Source organism: Rhynchophorus ferrugineus, unplaced genomic scaffold (genome assembly GCF_030347505.1).
Source record: "Rhynchophorus ferrugineus isolate W39M unplaced genomic scaffold, kcgeb_rfMv2 rfM4, whole genome shotgun sequence".
In the NCBI taxonomy this organism is placed as follows: Eukaryota; Metazoa; Arthropoda; class Insecta; order Coleoptera; family Curculionidae; genus Rhynchophorus; species Rhynchophorus ferrugineus.
Window position 1 is genome coordinate 52,820,603 of NW_027472583.1, and position 13,808 is coordinate 52,834,410.

General features: G+C 33.4%; 5 protein-coding genes across 7 annotated transcripts; 3 read left to right on the plus strand and 2 right to left on the minus strand.

The window, feature by feature from the left end:
- The first annotated feature begins 1,333 nt into the window (after positions 1 to 1,333).
- Positions 1,334 to 5,146, plus strand: LOC143196243 (uncharacterized). The gene is made up of 2 exons (XM_076403907.1): positions 1,334 to 1,592; positions 4,943 to 5,146. Exons 1-2 carry the CDS (start codon positions 1,479 to 1,481, stop codon positions 5,144 to 5,146), a joined length of 318 nt encoding a protein of 105 aa, XP_076260022.1. The 5' UTR covers positions 1,334 to 1,478.
- On the plus strand, positions 2,060 to 4,770 carry Neurochondrin (neurochondrin). Its single transcript, XM_076403882.1, has one exon. It carries the CDS (start codon positions 2,381 to 2,383, stop codon positions 4,571 to 4,573), a length of 2,193 nt encoding a protein of 730 aa, XP_076259997.1. The 5' UTR covers positions 2,060 to 2,380; the 3' UTR covers positions 4,574 to 4,770.
- A 139-nt stretch (positions 5,147 to 5,285) lies between the features above and the next one.
- On the plus strand, positions 5,286 to 13,322 carry LOC143196232 (tRNA (cytidine(32)/guanosine(34)-2'-O)-methyltransferase). 2 transcript variants are annotated; one of them, XM_076403889.1, is made up of 5 exons: positions 5,286 to 5,639; positions 5,689 to 5,869; positions 5,924 to 6,187; positions 12,400 to 12,591; positions 12,910 to 13,322. In XM_076403889.1, the coding sequence occupies exons 1-5, from the start codon at positions 5,286 to 5,288 to the stop codon at positions 13,224 to 13,226; spliced, it is 1,308 nt and encodes a 435-aa protein (XP_076260004.1). In that variant the 3' UTR covers positions 13,227 to 13,322. The 2 variants fall into 2 exon arrangements, with proteins under 2 accessions (XP_076260004.1, XP_076260002.1); XM_076403887.1 differs by lacking the exons at positions 12,400 to 12,591; positions 12,910 to 13,322 and adding an exon at positions 7,909 to 8,607.
- On the minus strand, positions 10,980 to 11,610 carry LOC143196248 (ubiquitin-like protein NEDD8). Of its 2 annotated transcripts, none has more exons than XM_076403908.1 (2): positions 11,400 to 11,610; positions 10,980 to 11,302 (listed from the first exon to the last, which is right to left on the minus strand). In XM_076403908.1, exons 1-2 carry the CDS (start codon positions 11,470 to 11,472, stop codon positions 11,109 to 11,111), a joined length of 267 nt encoding a protein of 88 aa, XP_076260023.1. In that variant the 5' UTR covers positions 11,473 to 11,610; the 3' UTR covers positions 10,980 to 11,108. The 2 variants fall into 2 exon arrangements, 1 of the variants encoding a protein (XP_076260023.1); XR_013005706.1 differs by having other exon boundaries at positions 11,163 to 11,302; positions 11,354 to 11,496.
- On the minus strand, positions 11,670 to 12,229 carry LOC143196250 (ubiquitin-like protein NEDD8). The gene is made up of 2 exons (XM_076403911.1): positions 12,090 to 12,229; positions 11,670 to 12,025 (listed from the first exon to the last, which is right to left on the minus strand). Exons 1-2 carry the CDS (start codon positions 12,115 to 12,117, stop codon positions 11,823 to 11,825), a joined length of 231 nt encoding a protein of 76 aa, XP_076260026.1. The 5' UTR covers positions 12,118 to 12,229; the 3' UTR covers positions 11,670 to 11,822.
- Positions 13,323 to 13,808: the final 486 nt, after the last annotated feature.

Genomic DNA, 13,808 nt, shown 5'->3' on the forward strand with positions numbered 1-13,808 from the left:
TAATTCATTCATTATAACATCATTAATTATAACTGACTGATAAAAACATAATAAAATCGCATAATTTAACATTTTAATATTTGAAAACATCAAGTCATTTTTTAGATATAATTTTTTATCATTATCCATAATCCTTTATTTTTTCCAAATTGTCTGTAAAGAAACCTCGCAAAACACTAAATAAATATACGCAAGCTAATATGTAAAGTTAAGATTTTATTAAGATTATAAAAAATAAACACAATACATAAATTACATTTCGAGTTTTCTGGATAAAAAAATGAAATACAAATATGAAAAGTACACAGTGTTTAATTGCATGATGTTATCACCCTTATTGTTCAAATTCTAGTCGGCAAGGCACCTGCATTTAACTGGCGAATGAACCTGGGGTAATTTATTTTAGATTTAATTATTTTTAAGTTTAAATTAACTAATATTTCAAATTATTTAAATGGGGTATATTTGATAACAGTAATGACATTTTTACTCTGTTATTTGATAGCCCTAACGAGCATTTAATTTTTATTAACCTTTTTTTTAAATTTAAAATCATCTCGTCGTTTATGTTTTTTAAATGGGCTAAACAGTAAATTGTAACTAACGAAACATTTGTTTGAATATAAGAATATTTACTTAGTTGAAAATTGTTATGATATACTTATGCTTTCCCAAACGTATATTTAATATAAGTAATGTGTGCCAGTTGGCTAGTTTGTATTTTTTTAAATACGCCTACCATGATTTTTTCTATGAATTTATTAACTAAATCTCCTAGTTATTAAGCCATTATATGACAGGCAATTTTTGGTTTTATTTATTTCAACCATAGCTTATGAAATAATTTTCGGGATTAGTAAATACTTTTGAACGTAAATGTAGCTAAATTTTAAATTATTTTATCAGTTCAAATATTCCTGTTGTTTTGCTTTAGATAAAAAAGATCAACATACCCGTGTCATCAATATACCGACCGATTGTTTAGTGATTTCGATATTTTATATGGTAGCCCAAAATAAATTTAAATATTTTTTAATTTTAAGTGCTTATTAATCAGATTATTTGGCCGTTTTCCATTATACTGTACAGCGTATGAATACGGGGCTATTTTTATTTTTTTACTAATGACACTGAAAAACGTATCGAAGCGTAGTAAACTTTAGTCAGTTGTAAAAATAATCATATTTTCTATAGTTAAAATGTGTACATTTAAAACATATGAGCATCGTTCTTTGCCAAGTTCTTTGAAACGTCATCGAAATGGAAAACACCACGTTTTTCTTCAACCTTACGTCACCGACTACCACAAAGCAGTGCGTGGACCTCCATGGTTGTGATTGTTCAGCTTTTATTTGGTCACCGTGTAGACAAAGGGTCGTTTAACTAAACAACTTTCCCAGTTTGTCAGGTCAAAAATCGTTCCATCTAAACGTTTGGTTGTAACAGTAAAGTAACGGAAGGCTTAGAGTACGGTTACCATGGATACCGCTGTCTATAATAACCTCAAAAATCTAGACATACGTTGTATACTATTTGATCTCGATAATACGTTAATAGAGACGAGAAAAGCGGATTCCGCAGCATGTGCCAAGGTATGATTGTTTTTTTATTCATAGAAGATATTATTTACGACTAAATCGTGTCTATAAAATCAAATTGTCACTGATCAGCTGTTTATCAATTTTATTAGATATGGGCATTTTAGGCGAAATTCATTTTGATTATATAAATGTTTTTTTTGTTTTTCCATTGGGTCAACTGTATTTTTATTGTAAATAGTATAAAGATGATATGATAAATAGGTGATGCAAAATATGCAGGATGCATAATGCAATCAAATGATGAAGCATTATGTGTTATGTTTTATTAAATATAGAATACACTATTTAACTAGAAAATTAGTGTGTATGATTAATGGTTTATTATTAATATATAGTAGTAGTAGCCTTTATTTTTAATTTAAAGAGAAGAAAAACTATTTTTTATTAAACGCTTTCTGCTCATAAATCGACTTGTCTTAAGAAAATAGTATCGATACAGTGACCCATCACTAAGCTTGAATAGATGCACTTAACCTCACTTTAGTGTATCCGTGATTTTGTGTATTTTTGAGTATTGTTTCGTGAGGGAACTATGCATCCAGCGTCGTCGCAGCGTTGCGACGCCGAGTCAACGACTGTTTCTATAAATACGTAAGGCGATACGGCGGTGAAAATTACCGAATATAGAAACCTTTCGAAGGCGGGCGGTCTAAATATAACCTTAAGCTTGACGTGGAGAGGGCTTCAGTGTCTTTACGAGATTCCGCGGCGGCGGATCCTGACTCGACCGACGTTAATAGTAGAGTAGATAGTGTTTGCGCCTGAGACCTAGCGTTATCATGGCGGGTGAGGTGTCTGAGGCAGTGAAGAAGTGCTGCAATTTGTTGAAGAATTCCCCCGGCGATACCGAAAAGTTTGCTGCGCTGTTCATGGTCACTAAACTGGTGAAGGGTAAACATGCTACGCCGGCGGCCCGAGTTGCTATCTTCGAAGCCATCGGTTTCGATTTCCTCCGCAGACTGTTGCTCACATCTGACGTACCGGTGGACTGTCCCCCCTCGATTTACAAATCAGTAGCTTTAACGATAATGACGGTGTTCTGTTCGGAAGAACAACTAGCTACCAAACAAGAGATGCTGGACTTTTTACCCGTGTTTCTCGATATAGTTCAGTCGTCGGATGAAAATGATGATAATTTGATGGCAATTGGTGAGGCATATAACTGTCTCAAGGGCATAGCTTTGTTTGGTCCTGGACAGAAGGCTTTAATCGAGGCCGGTGCAATTGATAGACTCAATCAGATTTATTCCTCGGCCAGTTTTCAATCCGATGAAGCTCTCAACATCCTTGGCCTTTTAGTAGCTAAGAAAGGAGCCTTGTCTTGGGATCCTAAGGATCCAAAAGCATTCCATGCATTGGTCAATAAAATCGCCATGGACTTTGAAGGCGATCAAGATAAAAGAAAATTTGAATTAGCTGACTGTCTCAATGCCATAATCTTCAATTGTCCCAGGAAGGTGGTATCAGAGAGCGCCAACAGTGAGATTTGGCCGCAGAGTATCTACAAGGGCTTGAGTGATATTCTCCAAAGCAAGATTGGTCCAGCGCAACGAAATCCCGCTCTTATACTCGCATCCAGCATGCTGGATTTGTTGGGTGTTGAATGGTTGTTCAGTGACGAGGAGAAAGGCAAGCAAATGTATTTGTTGTTGATCCAGCTCGCGGCCATTGAAGTCCGGATGCAGTTGGATGGGAAGAGTCTGAAAAGTACCCAACCCAACCAAAATTTGATAACGGCATGTTATATCATCTTGGAATTGTCTTTAAACTTCATGGCTCAAGATACTGTGGATTTGGATCAGAAAGAGCGTCAGAGTATTTATACCGCGCTTAAAGGTGCCTTTACCGCCGTTATTAATCTGTTGTTGAAGGTGATGCAAGACAAGAACAAACCACAAGGAGAAGATAAGCTTTTTATCTGCGCGACAATACGGGTTTTGGCAGCGTGGCTCGCACAAGAGACAACCTCGATGCGTACCCAGGTTTACCAGCTTTTACCGTTCATCCTCGAGATGTCGTTCGATAGTTTCCACGCTTATAAGGCTCGAAGATTGGCCGAAAAAGCCGGCGAAACGGTCGACAATAATCCTTTAGGTAACGTGGATATTCTCAGGGTTTTATTACCGGCTCTTTGTCACTTGGCTGTGGAGGATGAATCGAGAGCTATTATTCTTAAAGCGGAGGGCGACAAGATTTTACTGGAATCTCTCGAGTTTCATTGGACGATTGTAAATTATAAAAGGCCTCCGGTCCCGAGAGCGGAAAGGTTGAAGGCCCTTAGTCAACCCAAGCCGGAGCTAACTCCCGAAATTCTCGAAGATATGAAGGACTCCCGACAAGCTATGAGCAGTACCTGTAACGTCTTAATGAATCTCACCGTTTTAGAAGCAAAATATGTGGAAACTAGCGCCACGTTCAACAGCCTACTGAGATTCATCTTCGACAGTTTACCAGAATTGAAAGACAACCCGGATAATCTTGTTCTACATGGCAACTTGGCAATTTTAGGCCTGCTTCTTCTTAAACAGTTGTCGGGACGCGTGAAGAAGAACGATTTTTCGATTTGTAGATATATCCAGGCAACTATCAGGTTCTTGTGGGACGCGTACATTATAGATGAATCAAATGACCCTACAGCTTTAGTTGTGTCAATAACGTACAAAGAACACTGGATTGAGTTGATGGAACTTTGGTTTTTGGGTATGCAAACTATGGCAGGGATTTTGTCGCAAATTCCTTGGATTAGTGAATTTATCGTCGAATCAGGATGGGCTGAGGGTATCGTGACGACATTGAGAAAAGTTAAAATAGGTACCTTGCCTCCCAACGTTAAATCTGCCTTTGAGGACTTTTTATGTCACTTGGTCGACGCTAATGATAGTGTCGCTGAAGTTCTAAAAAAAGCTGAAGCCTTGCGAGTATGTAGGAATCACAGACTCATGGAGCTAGGCAAGAAGTTGTTTGGTGATTAAAAGACTGTTTACTAATATTATAAGCGCTCAAATTGTGTGCATTTCTACTTTTGATGTGTTTTTCATCAAAATATAAAATAAAATAAATACCACAGTTTATATAAAATGGTTGATACTTTGACATTTTTAGGATTGTAAATCATTTTTTATATGAAAAGAATATTTATTATTGATTAATAAAATTTGGTTTAATTTTATGTTGTTTCTGTTATTAGCCCAATCCATGAGTAAAAATAGCTTTCCACAATTTTGTTTGAGTTTTATATTAACGTGCCAAGATTTATTTATTTATATACAACTTGTACGTACATCGCTTTTATAGCGCAGCTGATGGGAATTTATAACGATGTAGTTTTTTTTTCTTGACAGATAGCAGATGTGCTCATCAATAAGTACAAAGTCAATCTAGAAACAGCCACCAGTATATGTTCAAATTTTTTAACTAGCTTTAGGAAATGTCCCGAAAATACTTTAATGGGCCTTGATACTTGGAGAACGCTCCTTTGGTCAAACGCATTAGGTCAGGAATTTCAGCACCATGCAGGTATTTTTAAAAAATGTTTCTACTTTTAATTAAATTGGCATCAACTTATACTTTCGTGACTTGTGCCGCATAGGATATAAAAGAGGAATAGTGACCCTAACCTAAATTTCACGGGGCTCTGTTTTTTGTTATTGTTCGTTAAGTGTATGTTGGTGTAAGTATCGTAAAATGGGAAAAAAATCGAAAGACAAACGTGATATTTATTATCGCAAAGCTAAGGAGCAAGGATGGAGGGCGCGTAGTGCTTTTAAACTCCTTCAGATCGACGAAAAATTTCATATATTAAACGGTGTGACTAGGGCTGTTGATTTATGTGCCGCTCCTGGTAGTTGGTCCCAGGTTTTATCGAGGAAGCTTTATCTAAATGAACAAATCGACATTAAGGAACCGACCCATTTATTTTATACAGAAATTTTGGCTCAAGCTCAGGCAAAAACCAACAGTAATGTATCTAATGATGAAGTGAAACCTGAAACATCAAAGAAGAATGAAAACGTGAAAATCGTTGCGGTTGATTTACAGGTAGGTATAAATTGAAGATTATACACAAGTGTATTGAAGTTTCTGTTAGCCTATGTCACCTTTGCCGGGGGTCATACAATTACAAGGTGATATTACGAAATATTCGACGGCGCAGGAAATTATAAAGCATTTCGAAGGAGAAAAGGCTGATTTGGTTATATGTGATGGAGCCCCGGATGTAACGGGACTCCATTGTATGGATATTTATATTCAAGCACAGCTTCTATTGGGTAAAGAGCTTATAAAATATATTAAATAGAGGATTGCTTATTAGAATATTTTAGGAGCTTTACATATAACATGCAATGTATTAAGAGATGGTGGAACATTTGTTGCTAAAATTTTCAGAGGCAAAGATAACGATTTGCTCACAAACCAACTTCTGACGTTGTTTGAGGAGGTGCACGTTGCTAAACCAAAGAGTTCAAGGCATTCAAGTATTGAAGCCTTTGTGGTGTGCCAAGGTTATCATCCACCACCTGGTTTTGATCCAAAATTGATGACACCGTATTTAGATGTATCTAATAGGGATTTTCAATCATTACAAGGTAAGATTGGATATAAAATGAATGACATTCTGGTGGGCTTATTTTATTTTTGAATACATATTTTAAAGATTTTTACTCTATTTCCAATTTGATTTGTGAAAAAATATAGGTTGTACAAAAAAGCATTTCTGAATTCCTCTGCTTTAATTTTTATTTCAAGAACAGATAAGCTATATAGTTAGTAAGGTTTTTATGAAGTATATTTTTAGGAGGCTTCTGTTTTAACATAAACATTTTAATCTCCATCATTATTACTGGAATATTAAAAATGGCATATTAGAAATATTATATACAAAATTAATGGTAATATTTTTGTTTTAATTTTTTTCTGCCTTTGTTTTCTACAGTTTTATATTAATTTTATATTTAATTTGATTAAAATAATTACTTTTTTGTATAACAACATTGTACACATAATATTTGTTCAATACCAAGAGTTGTTGATAAAAAGCTTTGCGTTTAATATATTTAACATGTATATTTGAAATCCTGATTTACCATTGACAATTCATAGCTGGCGCTTGATCTTGGATAGCATTAGTCTCCTATATTTCAAGTCGTATCTTTTTTCTTGCTTGCATTTAACTGTTGCGTCTTCCATTCGCAAGGTGGAACAGACCTGAAAAACTGGATTTTAGTCTTTATTTGATCTACATATCTCTTAAATACTTTTCATCAATTCCAATTTTCATTTCATTCAATAATTTCATCTGATAATTTCTTTGAAAGCTGTAGAGATACGATATCTCCTTTCCGATTTCACTGCAAAGTTCCAATTCCATTTTCTGGTCCAATTATGTTTCAATCCAATCCAAAAGGTGATAACAGTAAATTGTTTACTTTTCGTCCGTAGACATCTAACATATTTTCATTGCCAGCAATGAATCTGCCATGTTAAAACGCTTCGAAAAGCCATTTTAAGTTAAGTGCCTAATAGTGATTGATGGGCTTCAATAGCCGAAGTCAAACAACAAAAATAGTGAATATGCAATGCAATTTTGGGCGCTCCATGATTAGCGTCTGTATATATTGAATATCTCAAGAAGGCAAGGGGAAATTGTTCTTTTATGTAAAGATGTTAAAATCATGGGTTAGGTTAACAGTTATTATTTAAAATATATGGAAGCGCCTATAGTCCTTAAAAATAAGTCCAATAAAACAGCCAATGTATACGTCATTTTTCAAGAAAATTTATGGCATCAGCGCGTTGCACTGTTGCCGCATCAACTTAGAATGTTGGTTTACAACGTTGGCCGTTTTTATGACCTCTAATTGTTATCATTAATGTTTTAAAGAATTTTGTAGGTATTTGGTAACATGGTCCACCAGTATCAACCAAATCGAATTTCATAAGCCTATTAGGATAATAATATGAGAAAAAAAAATCTGCTCCGGGTTTAAAACAAATGTTACATTTTTACAAACTGCAATTGACATTATATTCGACGTCAGTTATGACGTGCAATGGCTGCTTTTTTGGGCGGGCTATACCAATACTGACTTGACAATTGAATCTAATGAGATATTAAGATGGCGTTTTATTTTAACTTCTGCCGCTATCAAATAGATGGTGCTCTATACGTTTACTAACAACTTAGTATTTAGTCAAATTAATCTTTCATTTTATCATTATGTGTATTTTCAGTTTCATGTTGATATTAATTGATCGATACATGTTGATTTCAGCGAATGTGTTAATTTTAGTGATCTCGATATTGCAGGAATAAACCGGGTGGTAATACCTTTCATCGTCTGCGGAGATGTCAGCGCGTACGACTCAGACACCACATATCCGTTACAGTTGGAAGGAGAAGGCCCCTATCAGTACCGAGCACCGGTCCAGCCACCGATAGCACCTCCGTACGGTTTCCTGCAGGAACCGACTAAATCAGATATTGATCACTTTCTAAAGAAAATCGACGAAGCCGCGAAGCGAGTTGGTCAAGGTCTGGGAGCGGATATGAAGAGTCTCAACGAGAGCGTCCGCAAACTAAATTTGGCTGATGTATCGGAACCGTCAACAAGCGCGCCAGACCAGACGGAGACCGAGTCTACGGACGTTGATGAGATTTTGGCAAGTGGACCGTATTATGATTTAATCACGAAGGTGGAGAACGTCAGATCACACGAGGACGACGATGAAAACGACGATAGTAGCTCATACGATCGTAATTACGCTTATAGGAACATGCAGGAGTTGAACTTTATGTGCGAATACGAGAATGCAGATCCGAAGATAATAGCAACTTTGTTGAGGCAAGCCCACTTGGGAAACCCTATGAATCCTTCGACATGCTTTTGTTGTGACTAAGTGTTTAACTTTTACCATTTTTATTCTAATTATGTCGAATTAAATTACTTTTTTATCAATAAATATTATACAATTGTTCAGTAAATCAATAAAGTTTATTTCATATTCATTTTATTGTTTTTAAAAGTTTTTGTCTTTACTCTTATCTAAATAACTCTTTTCTGGAGCATATTTTAATACTTTTTCTTTGCGACATTTAATATGGGTATTTTTTTTTGGATAACGTCATTATTAGATATACATAGTACAATCTTAATTATAAATTAATTTATTACTACATTTCATTTGTACTCGGATTAATTCACAAGAAAAACGAGTGCGAAATAAATACATCAATATGTTTTCCTCATTATAAAATTATAATAAGTTATAGTTTACACGAAAGGTATACACTTTATATAAGTTCGTATGGTTTCGTTTGCTTCAATCTTCTGATATCCTTCGCGTTATCCAGTAGTTGTATTGCTTCCGCGTTAGTATGATTTAGTAACGTTCTTTCGTGTTTTAAGGCGAAATCTTGGATAACCTCGCAAATCCATTTGATTTCCAGGTCATCCAGGTAAATAATCAAATAATTTTGTTTTTACAGCGTTGGATGACTAGTTGATTAGGATTTTTAGTGAACCCCATATTTGCACCCCACAGGTCCAAAAATACATTAAAAAATATATACATCCGAACACAGAACCTCTTCCTTTTTTGAAGTCGGTTAAAAAGAGTACCAAAATAATTTTTTTGGTCTAGAGTCTCAACGGAAATACTAGGTTATATGTTCTCTTTATATCATATTCTTCAAATATACGTATAATTTGCAAGAACTGGCAACGCCATGATTGTCCAGAATTAGATTCTTGTATTTGACAAGATGGTTAACCAATACCAAATTGCTGTTTTATTGGCAGGGCTACGAAAGCTAAGACGTTGGTCTTTAAAATTGCAGTAAAGCTATTATTATTTTGAGGTTATATATCTAGAAAATAAAAAACTATACTTAAACAATGCTCTTGATATATTTGAAATAATAATTACACTCATAATAAATCAAAATATATAAAGCTAATAAGATATGATAAGTTTTATTTTCAAACTGCCCATATAGTTACCAATAACTAAGGTATTTATAATTTTAAGAGACCTCATTTGAGTTTGTTTATGTTAATGTTTAAAATTTATCGTAGGCGTGATAGCATACATTTTTTTTCTGTCTCTTCAACGTCAGGTTGTGACGGTAATGTAATTTATTTGATTTTAGATCAAGTTGAAAGTATCTTCCGACTAACCAGTATAGTTGCTCTATTTCGGTTTTAATATGTTCTACTTCTTGTCTGACATGATGTTACGGGTATTAATGATTATTAAAAAGTGTAGGTTGATTTAAAATATAACTTTATTTTCAGTTGAAGTTGATCACCTATGCATGCTTTTTATTTTACTAGTGGAGTAACTTTAAACTATTTTATTATAAATATCCTTATACCCAATCATAGTACCCACAGGCATTAATAAAAACTTATACAATACTACACCGTGGCTCTATGTTGTAAGCTTATATTAAATATTAATGAAACTAATATATTCTAGTGAGCTTACAGTTACCTAGAAAACAGACAATTAAATTATTTCCAAAGTAAAGGAAATTAACTGAATTCAGCATTTTATATGAAGTTAACTCAATGTTATTTTTGAAAAAATAGTTAATATAGCCACCATATGATTTGATAGTTTAATATTTGACATATTTGTAAACAAATGATTGAAATTAGCCACAAAAAATATCATAGTTATTTGTCAGATATGGTTGTCAGAACTTTTTAATATCACCTTTCATTGATACTGACCATAGTTACTTCCTGTGCTCAGTTCTTTTAGTTTTTTCAATTTTTTTAAATATAAATCTAGTAAAACACTTATATTAATACATCGAAATGATGCGCTGTGCTGTTAATATTTAGCTCTCACTTGTGCACTATTTACTTTGAAAATAATTTTTAGATTTTTTAGGCTAAAAATGATATAAGCAAGTATATTGTTCAATTTTGGTTCAATAGATTTAAAAGCGATTGAACTAAGTCCAAACGTCATGCAGTTTATTAAAGATTTGATTAATTGGCCCGATATTAATTTACCAAGGAAAACAAAACGATGTTAATGCTAATGTCTTTTGATCGAAATGTTGCAACTTGCGACGTGAAATTGATTTATTTTGGTTAATTAACTCTAGAAGGTGTAGTCTTGATAATTGTAATCACACTTTTGCTTGATAAGTTAGTTTTGTTCATACAATGATCAAAAACAAGGGAATTGTACAGAATTCATTCGACGTATTCGCATTATTATTTTCAGGAGAATACGAATGCGTGACAGATCCATGGCCCGTTATTCTTCTATTGTACAGTCGATGAAAGTTAAAATTAATTGGGTACCTTTAGGATGTTCTTATTTCTTTGTTCTTATTTTGAAATGTTAAAAATCTGCATTATTTTTTACACAGCTTATGTTTAATTAGAAAGTTCTTAACAAAAAATGTTCACCTGCTGTTATGTTGAAATTGTAGTTTGCTGAAATGAAACAATATTTGTTTCCTGTTTGATTGTGATTATTTACATAGTGCTATAAAAAGTCTCCTGAGTAATTTAGGTTGTTATCCTCTCCACCTCTGAGGGCAACTACCAGATGCAAAACCGTGCCAGCTTTCAGTTTATAACTACTAATAGTCTTGTCGTCTTTCAATTGCTTCCCTTGGAAAACTAAACGCTGTTGCTGTGGCGGGATGCCTTCTTTTTCTTCTAATTTTTCCTTAAGTGCTAAAACAACATATATGTATTTGTTGCCCACCTTTGATGCTTGCCCTTTACTTTTGTTGTAGTGACATAATTGTACCTAGAAGTCGAAAATACACACCTAGAATTTTATCTGACGGTTCTACATCGATCATACGTTCATCCCCTGTTAAAGTTACCACCTTTATTATCATTGATGTTTAGTGATTCGGATCGTTAATAAGACATTTGGTTGTAGCTTAACGAGAAATTTATATCTGGCTATATCTCGAAATAAAATGACATTTGCCATTTTTAGTTGACACTGATTTCTGACGTGACAAGCTGGTAACTTGAGGTTATGTTTCTATGATCTGTCATGCAGATGAATTGCCGTCAGATAGAAGAGATACATCATGATAACCGCGAACCAAAATAACACCATGTCTTAAAACTAGTCTATTCTGTTTGGTTAAGAATTGTACTTCGTCCCTTTGGAAATTTTAAAATTTCACTAATATTGTTTGAGGAAACCATCATAAATTTGTTGGTGACACTGTTTCAGTCAGTGACTTCTTAATGCTTTAACCATATGCAGTATGTTACCGTTTTTCAACTGGTAACTATCTATGGTTTTACTATCTTTCAGAGGTTTTCCTCGGAAAGTTAATCTTTGTTGATCGATAGGTATGCTTTCTTGTTCGTTTATTTTTTGTTTAATAGTTTCTATGGTGTCAGTAGTTTCAATTTCAATATTGTATTCCTTCCCTTAAATTTAAATAAGTCCAGTATTTTTTACAAATTCCATAGTCACACAGTTGTATATACCTACCTGTTAGTGGCTTTACTTTTAAAATCATTTGTTGTTTTAGAAATTTATTTCATAGGTTTAATTTTGCTCTATTTACACTGTGAATTTTCTATTATACAAAGAATTTTGATTGTTCCCAAAATATTTGACGCAGGGTTTAAGTCAATGTGATGTAATTTTCAGTTAATAGATTCCAAAATGTTTCCAGGGTAACATCAGCTTAGGTATATTGTTGGTTGCCTAAATTGACCATTTTAGTTTTATATTTATTATTCAATAAGTGTTTTAATTTTTCAATAATAATAAGCGATGATTATTATATTTTTTTCAGAGAAAATCTATGAGCAATGGTTAGTCCAGCGGTATAAACATTTGGCTCCATCTAACAAGGTCATGAATCTTTTAAAGAACCTTCGGAAAAAGTATCAGATTGGTTTGATTACAAATGGTACCTCATCGGCTCAATGGGAAAAGATTGATAAACTTAACATAAAACATTTGTTTGACACCATCTTGGTATCAGGTAAGATATTTATCTTATGAATTTTCATACTGAATATTGCAAGTTTTTAAGAACTAGGTAAGGCTGGTTTCGTTCGAAATTAACAAGGTGTTCCTAAACATAAAGTTTCTCTGTGGTATTAAATATAATTAAGTAAATATGTTGAATTTATTGTATTATATCTTGCGCATTCGCCTTTATTTTTTTAATATCATTTGTAAGATTCATTTATTATAAAACACCGATTAATTATAAGCTCTGAGCAGAAAGATTTATTCTATTCAATAATTTGGCAGAAGTCCACACTAACACTTAATATCTATTCTTTTAATTTTTTAGGTGATTTGTATTATGAAAAACCAGATAAAAGAATATTTTGGAGGGCTTGCGAAGAGCTGAACGTCCATCCAAAACACTGCCTTATGGTTGGCGATAAATTAGAAACTGACATTTTGGGAGGTCTTGAAGCAAAACTGGGAGCTACAATCTGGTTGCCCTTGCAAACTTCGGGTAGCAATAAAACTACCTCGGATCCTGTACCGGACTACGTCATCGACGACGTAATGGATTTACATTGGCTAATTAACGACGATAAGAGAAATAATAGATTTTATCCTGAAGAAGACTGTTGTTCAAATGGAAGCGATGGTAGATGATCACTAATACTCTCGTACCAACAATTTAGTTTACTTAGATTCAGCATTAACATTATGTGAAGTTGTGTAAAGATTATATTTTATTTTACATTAAAATTTGCTTTTTATGTTTGTTAGTGGGAAGAAATGATTCCATTAAAATTAACTTAACTTTCCATATATTCAAATCTGTTTTAGATAAATTTTAATTTAATATTTTCCATGGGGTACCTTTGGAAAAGGGTGTTTAGTTTTTCCAGAATTTTATAATTGCTCCAGAAATTTGTTATACTCAATGCAATTTTATGTGACTGTTATATGCTTGATATAGCATCCTCATGACTTCCGACAGAAACTTTTAGTTATAATTACAATTTTTAATTATATAAAAGAGATATTTCAAATAAAACAAAGAAGAAAACATTAATATTCATCTATAATTAGTTTTTATAAAGGATACAACCATATAATAATAATAAAGGTATATATAATCGTTAAAATATGGCTTTCGAAACACAATCAAAAGATAAAATATACATATTTATATTGACGAAAAAAGACAGGACATGATAACATTGCACGCAGCGATTGCCATACATATTT